General features: G+C 40.8%; 1 protein-coding gene across 8 annotated transcripts in view; it reads left to right on the top strand.

Moving 5' to 3' along the window:
- SH3PXD2B (SH3 and PX domains 2B) overlaps positions 1-14,786 on the top strand; it is a 164,880-nt gene that overhangs the window by 130,087 nt on the left and 20,007 nt on the right. For 5 of the 8 annotated variants that reach the window (XM_053299010.1, XM_053299005.1, XM_053299003.1 and 2 more), the window contains 4 exons: positions 2,326-2,361; positions 9,743-9,877; positions 11,652-11,756; positions 12,699-12,782. In XM_053299010.1, the coding sequence (XP_053154985.1) occupies positions 2,326-2,361; positions 9,743-9,877; positions 11,652-11,756; positions 12,699-12,782 (360 nt within the window). The remainder of the gene's footprint in view (positions 1-2,325; positions 2,362-9,742; positions 9,878-11,651; positions 11,757-12,698; positions 12,783-14,786) is intronic. The other 3 variants (XM_053299004.1, XM_053299006.1, XM_053299007.1) reach the window with 3 other exon arrangements.

The following is a 14,786-nucleotide window of genomic DNA, read 5'->3' as shown; positions in this document are numbered from 1 at the left end:
CAGGGCGCCAATTACCACTGGGATTATTTGGGTCTTTTTCTGCCACAGCCTTTCAATTTCAATTTGTAGATCTTTGTATTTGGTGATGTTTTCTATTTCTTTTTCTTCTATTCTGCTATCCCCTGGTATTGCTATGTCGATTATTTTGACTTGTTTTTCTTTCTTCTCAACTACAGTTATATATGGTGTGTTGTGTGGCAGATGTTTGTCTGTTTGTAGTCGGAAGTCCCATAATATTTTTACATCTTCATTTTCTTCAACTTTTTCAATCTTATGGTCCCACCAATGTTTAGCTACAGGTAGCTTGTATTTTTTGCAGATGTTCCAGTGTATCATCCCTGCTACTTTGTCATGCCTTTGTTTGTAGTCAGTCTGTGCGATCTTTTTACAACAGCTGATTAGGTGGTCCACAGATTCATCTGCTTCTTTACAAAGGCGGCACTTGCTGTTTGTGGTGGATTTTTCTACTTTGGCTCTTATTGCATTTGTTCTTAGTGCCTGTTCTTGTGCAGCCAGTATTAAACCCTCTGTTTCTTTCGTCAAGTTGCCATTCTGAAGCCATTGCCAGGTCTTGGTGATGTCTGATTTCCCACTTATATTGTGCAAATATTGACCATGCAGTGGCTTATTTTTCCATTTTTCTGCTCGGTTCTTGACTTGTTCTTTCTTGTAGGCCTGCTTTGTTTCATTGGTGTTGAATAGTTTCGCATTATTGACCATTTGAAGTGCATCTTCTTCACTGTCCTTGATATATTCTTCAAGGCCTCTTTTCTCCTCCTCTGCTGTTTGATGGACTTGCAGCATTCCTCTTCCACCTGAGCTGCGAGGGAGGTAGAGCCTATCGACATCACTGCGGGGTTGCAGAGCATGATTGATGGTCATGATTTTCCTGGTCTTACGATCTAGCGTCTCTAGCTCTGCCTGGGTCCAGTCTATTATTCCTGCAGTGTATCTGATAACAGGTATAGCCCAGGTGTTTATGGCTTGTATGGTGTTCCTGCCATTGAGTTTGGACTTGAGGATTTTTCTAACTCTCCTGATGTATTCACTTCCAATTTTTCTTTTAACTTCAGTGTGTGCGATGTTATCAGCCTGGAGAATGCCCAAGTATTTGTAAGGTTCTTTCTCTTCCAGGTTCTTGATCTTGCTTCCATTGGGCAGTTCTATTTCTTCTGTTTTTGTTATTTTCCCTGTGTTCATTGTTAATGCAGCACACTTGTCTAGTCCAAACTCCATTGCTATATCGCTACTGAATATACGGACAGTGTTTCGCAGTGATTCGATTTCTGACTGGGACTTTCCATACAACTTCAGATCGTCCATGTACAGCAGATGGTTGATTTGACTTGATGTTTTAGATGTTTGGTATCCGAGGCCTGTTTTGTTTAGTATTTGTGAAAGTGGGGTCATGGCGATTACAAACAACAGAGGGGATAGTGAGTCCCCTTGGAAAATGCCTCTTCTAATGCTAACCTGTCCAAGTGTCTCGCCATTGATTCTTAACTGTGTACTCCACATACTCATTGCTTTTTTAATAAATATCTGAATGTTTTTGCTGACACCAGTTGTTTCTTAACATTTTAGTATCCATGTGTGAGGCAGTGAATCGAAGGCTTTCTTGTAGTCAATCCATGCAACACTTAGATTGGTTTTTCTTCTCTTGCAATTTTCTAAAATCATTTTGTCAATCAGCAGCTGGTCTTTTGTGCCTCTGGTGTTCGGGCAATTTCTTTTCTGTTCAACTGGAAGCTGTTTGTTAGTTAATAAGTGTTGCATCACTTCATCTGCTGTTATTCCAGTTAATAATTTGAACATGGTTGGCAGACAGGTTATTGGTCTATAATTACTTGGAAGTGCACCTTTTGCTGGGTCTTTCATGATGAGATGAGTTTTCCCAGTTGTTAGCCGTTGTTCAATATCACCTCCTTGCAAAATGTGATTGAACTGTTTTGATAGTTGTTTATGTTGTTGTTGTTGTTTGTTGTTGTTGTTGTTGTTATTATTATTATTATTATTATTATTATTATTATTATTATTATTATTATACATTTTATATCCTGCTCTTCCTCCAAGGAGCCCAGAGTGGTGTACTACATACTTGAGTTTCTCCTCACAACAACCCTGTGATGTAGGTTAGGCTGAGAGAGAAGTGACTGGCTCAGAGTCACCCAGCAAGTATCATGGCTGAATGGGGATTTGAACTCAGGTCTTCCCGGTCCTAGCCCTGCACTCTAACCACTACACCACACTGGCTCTATTGTTAATATGTTAATATTCTTACATGTCCCTCATTTACTTTCCCTACTGTTTTTATTCGTTTATTAGGATTTATCCAGAGAACTGCTTCTTTCCTTCTGAGAGGTAGTAAAAGCCGCTCATTGCTTGGGGCTTGCTTTCACTGTGCTTTCTGTTGGGCAATGGTGTTATTCCACTTGGGCAGTTCAGGCTCTACTATTTTGTCACTGCTTTGTGGTGGTGGTGGTGCCTCAATCCTGGGAGTTGGGGGGCTTCCTTGCTCATGCCAGTTCATAAAAAACATCTCCCTCCCCTTGAATAGCACTCAGGATGAGTGGACAAAATCCAACTGGGCTGGTTTGCATCTAGCTAGGTGGCAACCTTCTGCTTTGCTGGTGATGGGCTCACTATTTTGGTGATGGGTTGGGAAGAAATTGTGTAGTGAGTTTAATAAAGTAACAAATAAGATGCTTAGGAATTGGTTTGTCATCTCTCTGATACAAATGAATAGCCATGGCTCATTTGCACATATTCATTTAAACATAGGCAGATTTAAAACTGTGCATTAAATAACACTGTGGTTGGAGGAAAAAAACAAAACTTTAAATGACTTTTAAAGAAATGGGCCATTTTTATAAATGTATTTTGTCATGGCCATTGGCTATTGTAAGTGGAGTGGAGATCATACTGTTATTTACATAGAATGTAGTCACTTTAAAATATAAATACAAAGATCCTAATGTGGCAACCCTACCTTGTATCCTCTATTTAATAATTTAAGTACCAAACAAAAATTGTATACAGATGGATTTTTTTGAAGGGGAAATGTAGGTGCTCATTTGTTGCTAAATGCCTGTATATTAATGCCTAAATCTCAAATGGAATTTTTCACATAGGAAGCTGCCTTCTACAGACTCAGACCATTGGTCAGTCTAGCTCAGTGTTGTCTACTCTGACTCTCCCCTCCCCTAGGACCCAACATATGCACATACAAGTCTTCCAGTACATGCCATTTAACTGTGAATTCTAACTTGCCTGCTAATTTCGATTTCTTTTAAAAATGAAAAATTGGTCTGCAATAGGGTGTGTGAGCTGGCCATTTGGCTGGCTCGGTTCAAATCCAGACCGGATTTGAATCAACTCAGCTCGGGCTCTGCTGAACCGGGCCCAGTCCAGTTTGGCCATTGAGCTGGCCAAGCCAGCTCGTGGGCCGGCTTGGGGGATATACTTGGAAAGGGAGATCTGGCTTAAGATTCCCCTTTACAAGGAAGGGGAATTCCCTAGACCTAGGGGCTGGGCAGCAAAAGGGGAATATTTACCTTAGTTTCCCACTGATTGAGGCAGCCGCAGCAACATCGGAGGCAGCCGGAACTCCTTCAACACACACACCCTGGCTAGGCTCCCAAATGATAGCCCAGACTGACTGTGGCCCGGTATGATCCTCTGCGCATGTGCAGGGGCCCGAACCAGGCCACAGCCAGCCTGGCCTGTCATTTGGGAGCCTGGTGGTTGGAGGAACTCCTGCCACCTCTTCCTGTGTCACAGATATCCCCGCTGGCGGGAACTAAAGGTAAATATTCCCCTTTAGTTATCCCCCCACCCCATCCTAGTCTAGGGAATCCCACTTTACTTGTAAAGGCTAATCCTAGCTGGATTCCCCTGACAAGTATACTCTCCAAGCCAGCCCGCGAGCTGATTCTTCAAACTGGGGGTGGGGGGAGTTCTTTTCGAATTCAGACTGCAAGCCAACCCGCACATCCCCAGTTTGCAAATAATAGAAGATTATTTTAGATCTTGCCCCTAAAAACACCTGATTACAAACCTTTCTGTAGCTGTTACAGTAGTGTGAGGAATTGGGGCAATTGACTTCCTTAGCGGAGTTCACGTTAATGAATCTTGCAGAGAAATTAGTAACAACTGTTCTGTTGAATTACTTGGAAATTGTATCTCTGTTCTGACCAGTGGTCTATCTACAGGGATTCCCAGCTGTTGACTACAACTCCCAGAATCCCCAAGGAAAAGTCATTGCAGCTGGAGATTCTGGGAGTTGTAGTCAACAACACCTCGGAATCCCTGTTAGAGGGAACACTGGTTCTGACACTGACAAAGTTTATCAATTTTTTTAAAAGACATGACAAAGGGAGATACTTTCCTTACAGCATTTCTGTTGCAGTTCTGAAACTGTGACTTCATGTTATGACTTTAGTATCAAAATAGGGGTGGGGACACACACACAAAAGTCCTGCAGAAGCCCAAAAGGGCATCTATTCTCACTCTGGTTGGACTTGACCACAGAGCACACAACTGTATAATTCATTCAGTTAACAAACTGAAGTGAGAATTAACTTTGTCTTTGTCCACCCTTGCTAATGAATGCAGAGATTAGGCTCATTCTTTTCGCCCCAACTTTCTGCTCATCATTTACCATTACTCTCTGAAAGAAATGACCAAGCACTCTGTCAGAGGCACAGTATTGAGGTCTGTGACCATCCAGGACAATCTTATGCACAAACCTAATCTGAGGAAATTGTAAGCTTAGATTAGTACTTCTAAGTATAGTCTCTCTTAACTGGGCCTCAGTTCTGTGGTATTGGCTCTTTCCTCTTACAATAAATAGTGCTATATGTTTTTGCTGATGACGTGTCACCAGAAAAGACTCAAATCCACTTAGCATTCTTGAGTCCAGTATCTCGACTGCAGTTGTACATGAACACTGAACTTCAGATTTGAGATTTGGGAACATACCGCACAGAAACCTTCTATGCGGGTGAAACTCTTCTCAGTTAACTCTTTTGTTAACTTTAGTACATTGAAGTAAGTTGATCTGTTAGGACATGAAAGATAGGGGTGTGTGTGTGTGTGTGTGTTAGTAAACGACCTAGTGGCACTTACTGCAATGCTATATTTCTTTATGGAATCAGTTTGTTTCTTGGTCACCTTAGGGCTGCTTCATGTGTGCATGTTTGTTTTTTGGTGGTTCTCAACCATATATGTGAACTTTCTCTTCTGAATTGCAGTTGAGTTGACGTTGGGTGATAGGCAAGTTCCATCTGAGGTGATTCATTTATGAAGACGATTTACATAAGCATGTCATTGCTTTTTTCTACAATCAAGTGATGAACATACATGTATGAACTGGCTTTTAGACTTTCTCTCCTTGCATAATCCTGTTGTCTTGTCTTATGAGGTAAAAAAGCAATGCTGCTTTAAGAGCCTCACACTTATCTCAGGGAAGGCCATTTTTCTCATTAACCCAACCTTGCAGTTTAGCAGTTAGAAATAACTGTCCTGAGAGAAGGAGCTACTGAAAATAATTCCCACCTTTTCCGCTCAGTACTGTTTATTGCTTTGTGTTGATGATTTAATAGGTACTTTGGAGATGCCAGAGCTGCTTGTTGTAACTGCAAATAGCCCCAGAGCAATATGAGTAATTATATAGGGAGTTGGGGGCAGGGGGGAAAATCCTCTTCTCTTTTCCTGTAGTTGTTTGCCTTCTATTGGCTAAACCGCTCTGTGGTCTAGCCAGTGGCACTTGGCAACAAATACGAGATGGGACCTACAATTCTAAAGCACAGGCCTTATTTTCCAAGAGCTATATTTGTCTCATCCTGGCAGCTCCTTCCTCGAATCATCTTTGCTGTGTAAGAAGTTCTAATTAGTAATAACTAGCCTCTTCTGCATTGCTCACGTGGAACTTTGTGGAGGGTTGTTTACAATAACATCATGGCAAACTGCCTTTGTTCCTTCTGTTGAGCCTATTCTTAAAAATACACTGAAATGTCTCTTTTTTAAAAAGCTCTTCCCAGTGACTGAGTTGTTTTAGGAAACATAGGATTCAATAAACTGAAAGCTATTAAAACCTAAAGCAGCTTCAAGAGTTATAAAAATGTTCCTCTGTAGCTATAGACAGCAGTGTGAAGGGAGAGGGAGTCCCACACTTGCCACTCATGCTTTCAGTGGAGCCCGTCTGAATGGGACAGAGCCCTACCCGTGATGGCAGGCACTCCTATGATTGCAAGAGTGGATCGATCCAGTCTTACAGTCACAAGAGGGCTCACCATCATGGGTAGGGCTCTGCCCTCTTCAGATGAGCCCCGCTGCGTGCATGAGGTGACTGACGTGACAGGATGGAACTTCCTCTCCCTTTGCCCCACTGTACACAGCTACAGCAGGGCATTTTTATAACATCTGAAGAGGGCTCTAGTCCAGCTCATTTCACCCTCTTGCTTTTCTGGTGCAGCGTTCATGCTGTTGTTTCCATCTATTTTGTTTTGTTGGATTAGCTCTTGCCATATTTTCAGTTCACAACTGGCTCATTGCATTCACTTGGGCACCTTGCTTATTTTACATAGCCTACCAAGATTGCTGCAATTCTATTTTCTTTAGTTTATTTACACAGAATGGACATTCTGTGTAAAGCACTCTGTGTGATTGCAGGCAAGTAGTTAGGGCTAGCTGATTCCAGGGTTGTTGAGCCTGTATGTATGATCACCTTAAGAAGTTCCTCTGGAATAGTTCTAAGGTAGCAAGGGTTTCTTTCCCCTGGGAGACTACAGAGCCAAGGAAGCGTTCCACAAAGAAACACTTTTTCAGTCCATTATTCATTTCATTTCATTTCTATACTGCCCAAAACACAAGTTCTCTGGGCAGTTTACAAAACAATAAAAACAGCCAATAAAAGATTAAAACATTTCAACAATTAAAATTAAAATGTTAAAACCATTAAAACACAATTAAAACAACTAAAACAGTTGTTTGATCTGAATATTTTTACCAGATTTCCTCTGTCATAGAAGTACAAATAGGAGCCAATTGCAGTGACTTGTATTTTGTGTTCCTATATAGATTTATAGATGAAAAATGTAAAACTTACAAGTGTGTTTCACAACCTATACATCTGTCTTTTCCCCCCTGGTATGTAGAGGGGAAATCTGATTCTGCCTTTTCCCTTTACATGGAAGACATTTGTCCAGTCAGAGGACATTTGGTTAACAGAACAAGTTAGGCAGGCATTGACAAAATATAAGAACAGATGCCCCTCAATGGTCATTTTTTCTTCACTCTCCTGAAGTGGAATCTCAGTGATGAAATAGTATCCAAAACATTTTAAAAGGAAAAAAATAGGTAGTTCCAGGTAGTTAAAGCTGGAATTGTCCTTTCACTTAAGGCTGCCATGTGTAAATGCACAGGACTGGTTTTCAAGTGATCTTCTATAGTAGTAGCAGATGAAGTTCTGCTTTGGGGCGTGCGATTTTATTGCTCAAAAACAACAGGAGTTGGGGGACAGACAGAAATGGCTGAATTGGGCCTTTTAAAATCAAAATCAAGTATGTTAACTTTGCTCCTTCCTTTCCAGTCCCTCTTATGTCTCCTCCTTTTCCTCTTAACAATAACCTTCAGATGCAGTTTTCTTTCAGGATAAACTCTGCTGTCCCTTAGTAGTTCTGAATTTTGATATGATGATGATGATGATGATTGAAACAATATATTATTTTAAAAATGTCCCACAGCTGCTTTCTGTAGTTGTGTTCTTGAGATTCCTTTCTGCAGTTCCTTCCTTCCTTTAATTAAAAAAAAAAAAAATGAATACACTAAAAACATCTCTAGGCCTTTGAAAGTTTCATTTCTTTTTTAAATTTTATCCTATTGACATTTATTCCACAAACAACAGCTGAGAAGACTATTTGGAAGGACCTTGTGTTAAACTGCAAAGATAAGCTGAATTATTTAGGGCTGTGGTCCTTGAGGCCTAAAGCCACATCCTCCGGAAGTACAGACCGAGAATTCTTGCTTGGCTAGATGGAGTGACCACAGGATATGACTTCAGATAGTCATCTTTGGCTAAGGGCCATGCAAGACCCTAAACTAAGTGTCGATTATACTCCCTGGCAGTGCATATAGATTTTCCATTGAAATTAAGTTCTCTAGATAGGGTGGCTCTACTTAATTGGAAATATCTTAATTGCTACATAAACCTGAAAAAGCATTTAAATTATTACCTTCCTTTTAAGTGTTTCATCATTCTTTTTATCATCCTAGTTAAGAACAAGCTTTGCAAACTTGTAAGATAATTAGATTTCTACACCAGCAACGTGTTGTGCAGTCTAATGCTGGAAAGCTTGAGTCACTGGAAACTTTGCAGAAAGCTTTGTACAGGATCCTGTTTTTAAAACAGAAGCTCTTCCTCCATATCAGAATAAATTGCAGAAGCTTGTACTGTATATAACTAAAGAAGATTTAGATATTTATTGTTGTTAATTCGATTTCTATACCGCCCATCCAAAAATGGCTCAGGGCGGTTTACACAGAGAAATAATAAATAAATAAGATGGCTCCCTGTCCCCAAAGGGCTCACAGTCTAAAAAGAAACATAAGATAGACACCAGCAACAGTCACTGGAGGTACTGTGCTGGGGATGGATAGCGCCAGATAGAACTCTGAGTAATAAGATCTGAATTGAACCAAGTTCATAGTGACCTTACAATTTATTATGAACCAAAATATTCTGGGCCTGTGCTAATCTTACTCTGTCTTGATAGCCCCTGATCAAGAATACCTGCAAATTCAAGCTTATTTGGGGCTCTGGGACATTAAGATAACTTTAAAGAGGTAATTGGCTCTTGCTAGATGTGGGGTCTTTTCAAGATGTCTCCAGATGACCTGAAAGCCCAGAAGCAATCTAACAAGGTTAACTTTTAAGAAAGAGGTGAAATCCTGCAGCCTAATTTCATGAGCCATTGCATCAGCACTATCATGCATAGGATAAAGCCATCAACACACACACACACACACACACACACACACACACACACACACACACACACACACAGTCTCCATCTCTGTGCTAAAACTAGACAGTCACCTTCTGTCCTGCATAACTAAAGCATGTGGTGTATTGCACTGCAAGTTGCCTAATCCTGTTTCCATTTTACTGACTGCCGTGCCATTTGCTGGGATGGAGAAACCTGTAATGTGATTACATCCTGCCGCACATGATAGATCACTAGTTGTTACCTGGAGAGAAAGAGGGAGGAGGTTCAGGACCCCTGCCCTTAGTGGCAGCTGCAAGATCTTGGTTAATATCTACAGTAGCTTTGAAGAATTGCATGGCAATTTGAGGTTGAAGTTGTGTGCTGAGGCTTGATGGTACTCCTTACTGACTGCAAATAGACTGGGGTCAGCCACATGGTCTGTCTGTATGAGCTTTGGGACCTTCCTTAGTGCTGAATTGATTCATGATTATTCCTAGAGGCATTTTTGCTGCTTACACAATTTGCTGCTCTAGCTCAAAATATGGACAGCACACAACAGTTGTGTCAGAAGGGCCTGATTGCATAAATCTCAGTTGCCTGTTTACAGCTCCCCAACCCTCTGCCTCTCACTATTCACATTTAGCTCTAAGATGTGCCTTTTCTTACAATCACGGTGATGAGAAAACAAGAGAGGTCTATGATGGGTGCACTACACACAGTGACCAAGTAATTGTCTCTTGATCCTTATAACACAGGTGGAGAGTTGGCATTGGCAGATCCCATGGTCCTGGAGCAGTATGTGGTGGTGGCAGATTACCAGAAGCAAGAGAGCTCTGAGATCAGCTTGTATGCAGGCCAAGTGGTGGACATAATTGAGAAGAATGAATCTGGTAACGAGAACTCTGCTGAAACATGAACTAGACACATCTTTTCATCAACTTGTAACCAGGGTCTTCTGTTCATCATAGGTTCCTAATGAAATCTCCTGGCTTATGTTAGCCTATATATCTCCAAGGGTCAGCTGGTGTAGGCTCACCTCTGTAAGAATAAAGGGCCATTAGTTAACTTTTCTCCTAGCCCCTGAACCACAGATCACTTGCACATGTACTTTTTGACCTTGGCAGCAGATTACCTGGGCCTGAGATCCCCGTGTTTAAGCCTCTATATTAGATTAGTATAAGGAGGATGCAATTCATAGTTGCCTATTCAGCTATGATGAATAAGTAATTCACCCAAATTAAATAATGTGTACTATGTTATGCTTATTTAATTAAAATAAGAAATGGGCTCTAAAAATAGATTTGGATTTGCATTTTAACAATGGGGAAACTTTCACTATATGATTGTGCTAGTAGGCAATTCTATTTTTTTCAGCAAAATGAAGCGGATTAGTTACTGCTGTTGTGACTTAAAATAATATCCCAAGCTGCTAAACTTCCTTTCCATAAACTACTCATTGTGAAGTGGTGACACAATACTATTGCAATTCTAAAGCACTTTATGCTGAAATTTTAAGGGACAACTAATTTTTATTCACCTTAAGAAGCTATCATATCTTATAAATTACTTTGATTTGATTTGGTGACATACAAAGGTCAAATATTGCATAGCTTTTCTCTTGCATGGTTTAGGTTTTCATTCAGAAAGAATTCATTCAGAAAGAATTTCACCCTTATAAGCAAATGGCTGCCCTACATGTCTATGGAGAAAAATACTACCTGAAGGCAGTGTTGCAGTGGAGGCAAAACTGTCGTCTACCTTTGACACTGGGTGGGTGGAAGAACGTTCTTCCTCCTGAAGGCACTTCCCACATTATGTGGGAGGGCTAATTGGTTTTCACAGGCTTCTTCCTTTCCCCTATTCCATACCTTGCTACAAAAAAAGCCTGGGATCTGTGCTTAGGATGGAGAAAGAGGGAGAACGCAAGCTTCTCCCTTCTCCACAAACCAGAAGCTGCATATGGGGGGGGGAGTGTTCCTTATCACTTTATGGCTCAGAGACATGTCTGCTCATGGAAATAGGGGGCAGGAGTAGGTTTGGAAAAGCTAGCCTGGCTCTGCCCAAGGCACTGGTCTCAAGTGATGGATGTGGGAGAAGTAGTGGAGTGGGATTGGGGAAGCCTGTTCTACACCTGCCGATAGGTCTTTAGGTAGCATAGTAATAGTTAGAGGTAAAACATTAAAAGATGGGAAACTTGTTTTGAAACTAAAATCCCTCTGACACGGTGACTATTTCAGTTAAAGTTGCAACTCATCAAGCAATTCTGTGCTCTACAGTAAATCTTGTAAAACTGAAAGGTCTTTTTCTTCCTAGCTTGAGAGTCTCCAATAGCTGGTGATGGTTCCTTGTCATACCATCTTGCATGGTAAGTGGGACTGTCCCATATAATATCAGGTAAAGGACAGGACAAAGCACTCTGATTTCTGTAACTTTCCAGTAAGAGAATTAAAAACATTTTTAAAACCTAGGGAGAATTAAGCATATAGTGCAAGAGACAGGTGAGAGGTAGTAACTCTCTCTTCATAGCAGAGTTTGTTTTGGGGGATTTTTTTCCTGTGGCCTAAATAAGAGAGCAGCAGGTTCCTTAGTGCCTGTGGGTAGCTGTTCAAAGCTAGAACTGAATCTGGATCTCCAGCTAAGACTTCTTTTCTTTTTGTTTTTTAGGCTGGTGGTTTGTGAGCACATCAGATGAACAAGGCTGGGTCCCAGCTACATGCCTAGAGGTTCAGGATGGAGTCCAAGATGAATTTTCAATGCAGCCTGAGGAAGGTGAGGAAATCGCTTGAAACACCACAGAATAGTCTTGACTGTTCCCATGATTTGAACCATTTTAGCCCAGTTAAATTTTGCAGGGCAATGTGCAGAAAGGAAAAATCCCAAGTTGATTTGGAGGCAAGGGTGAACTTTTAAAAGGAAATCTTGGTTTCCCCCTTATTTTCCTGTAGGAGCCACCTACCGTAATATCATTGGCAGAGGTGATTGTGCTAATGAGGTTTCTCTTGAGAGTGCTTCATCATTCTTCAACATCAGCACCCAAGTGCTCCTCCATTCTGTTATTATGAACCACACCAACCTTTAATAGGATTTGATCCCTGATGCAAGTTCCTGAATGGTTGGCTTTGGATGGGAATGAAACCCAGCAGCATAGCTGTTCTTATCCCAGTGCATTGCCCCTAAGCAACATTTGTTTTAGCACTGCAAAACACAGAATAGTTTGCATGGATCCTACTGGCACTGATCAGATCCATACCCATCTAGTTTTAACAATATACTGCATACAATGGTAGGTGCTCCTAGGGTGTTTGCTAGCTCCTTCCCATGGTAGCCTTCCCACAGCTAAAGAAAAAGAGTATACACAGAAAATAGTGTAACAAGTCAGTGCTTAAAGCTCATTCTCGAGGTGTCCTGTCCAGATGCAATATATACAAGAAATTTTTCCAGCGGTGTATTTTCTGGGGGGTGGGGATGTGTGTTCTTGAACTAGAGATGCAGATACATGTTCCTTAATGTAAGAAATATTGGATACATAAATAACTCATTTGTTAAGGCATTCAATAAAGTGTTTGAAATGTGTTAGTAGGAGAGCAAGACATGATGTCCTTGTGGAATGATCCATCGTTTTAAACAAGGCTGATACTTCCAGATGTTGAAGAGTTGCCTCCTTACCTCCTCTTTTGTCCCTCTCCTGCTTCCCCAACATGCTCCTCCCAGTCCCATGGAGATACTGGTCTCTTCCCAGACATGTGGGCCGCCGTCGGACTCTTGGGGACTTGTACACCAGTGGATGGGGTCAAGGTGGATGCCATGGAGATTTCTTCTATTAACCTTATTTTGTGCTTTGGACATTGTCTCCCTCTGTTTATGCATGTACTACCCACTGTAGTGTCTGCATGCCTTGCATATGATACATACCGTGTTTCCCCGAAAATAAGACAGTGTCTTATATTAATTTTAGCCCCCCAAAATGCACTAGGGCAATTAGTGGTACATCAGAAATTACTGCTACGTCTTACTTTCGGGGTAGGCCTTTCGGGGAAACAGGGTAATTATTCACTGGGATCTATCATCTATATTTTCTGTGTGCACTGCTGGTCATACATGTTAGATCTTCTCATACTTGTGACATCTCATCCATTTCCTGCTTCTTGTACTTACTGAATACATGCTTTATGACTGGAAGTTCTGCTCTTCAATGCATATCTCCGTGTGTGATTGGCTCGGGCATTGACCTTTTGCCCTACATTTAGAATGAATTTCATAGTGAAGCTAGACAGAAAAGAAAGCACAAAATGGCTGGGTGCAATGGGGCACTATGTAGGAAGCGTTTGTGTTGCTGACTTTTAGAGTTGTGTCATTCCTGTTGCATCCTGATGCCATAATGTACGTGTGGTGTATTCAAATGCTCATGACTATTGACACTTACCTGATGTTCTTCTGGTCTTTTCAACACAAGGTTTTCTTTATACATGTTTAAAATTTAAATCTCTTGAAACAATAAGGGCATTAATGGGGGGAAAGTTCCATTGTAAAGACGACATAATTACAATTTGCATTCCAATTTTTAAAAGTCATATCTCAATTGTGAAAATTTTCCTTCCGAGTATGGACTTTATCTGCCACTTTGTTCACCGCAGCCATTTTTAATGCTTTAAATAGCAATACTTTCACAGTCAGAATTGTAGGTAATTTATACTGCCTAGTGTAGACAATCCAAGGTACTATTAGGAGATTTTTTAAAGCACCATTAGTACAATATTCTTGCCCAGATAATTTAAGATAATTCTCATTTGTTTGGATAACCCATTTTCTCCCATAATAGGATTGATTAGATCCAAGTCTATGACGTGAGCCTCCATATAGGTCAGTCTTGTCTACACTGACTGGCAGTAGCTTTGCAGGGTTTCAGACAGGGCTTTCTTTCCCAGCCCTACCTGGAGATGTCAGGGATTGAACTTGAGACTTTCTGCCTGCAAAGCAGATGCTCTAGCACTGAGCTACAGCCCCTCTGCACAGAAGTCAATAGATCTGAGCATAGGACAAGGACACCATTTGCTCCGAGTTGAATGGTGTGTGTGTGTGTGTGTGTGTGTGTGTGTGTGTGTGTGTGTGTGTGTGATTTTCTTCTTTCTCTGTTGCAAAGTAAAACTGTTGCATTTCTTCTTACACTGACATGAGATTCTTCAATCTCATAATTAGGATTTCTCCTCCTCTTTGGAAAGAAATGTACATACAAAACAACCTCTGTATTGTGACTGGAAATCTGTTAAGAACTGTGTCTCCATGCATAAAATAACATGACATGCACACTGTGTCAGCACTGGAGTAGTCTAGGATTTAGGAAAATGCAGGAGATAGGAAATATGGACATTCTATGGGGAGGAGGTAAAGTGCACACATTATTTTTATTTGAAAGATTGTCTGTGATTTATTTATTTTGTTTATTTAACATATTTTTATACCACCCAAAACTAATGTGATGGTGGGGCCCAGTGCAAGGAGAAACAGAGAAAATGAACAGGCAAGTGGAGACAGTGCAGCTGTTACTCAAGTTGCTTTACCTGTGAAATAAATAATGAGTCGAGATAGTTTTTCTGATTACAAAGGAGAAATTATCTGGGAGTCTCATCTGATGTTATACTGCTCACATGAGTAGACCAGGAAGGCGGCACTGATGCTTAAAGAGTTTATAACCATGTATTCGCCCTCTATTGCTTTAACTTCTGATTTTATTTTATCTGTCTGCTAAGTCCTAGCTAGCTATCCTACTTTACATATCTTATTTTAGCCACTTCACTTTAT

The sequence above is a fragment of the Hemicordylus capensis genome, chromosome 2 (genome assembly GCF_027244095.1).
Source record: "Hemicordylus capensis ecotype Gifberg chromosome 2, rHemCap1.1.pri, whole genome shotgun sequence".
Classification (NCBI taxonomy): Eukaryota; Metazoa; Chordata; class Lepidosauria; order Squamata; family Cordylidae; genus Hemicordylus; species Hemicordylus capensis.
This window is presented reverse-complemented; position numbering and strand designations above follow the sequence as displayed.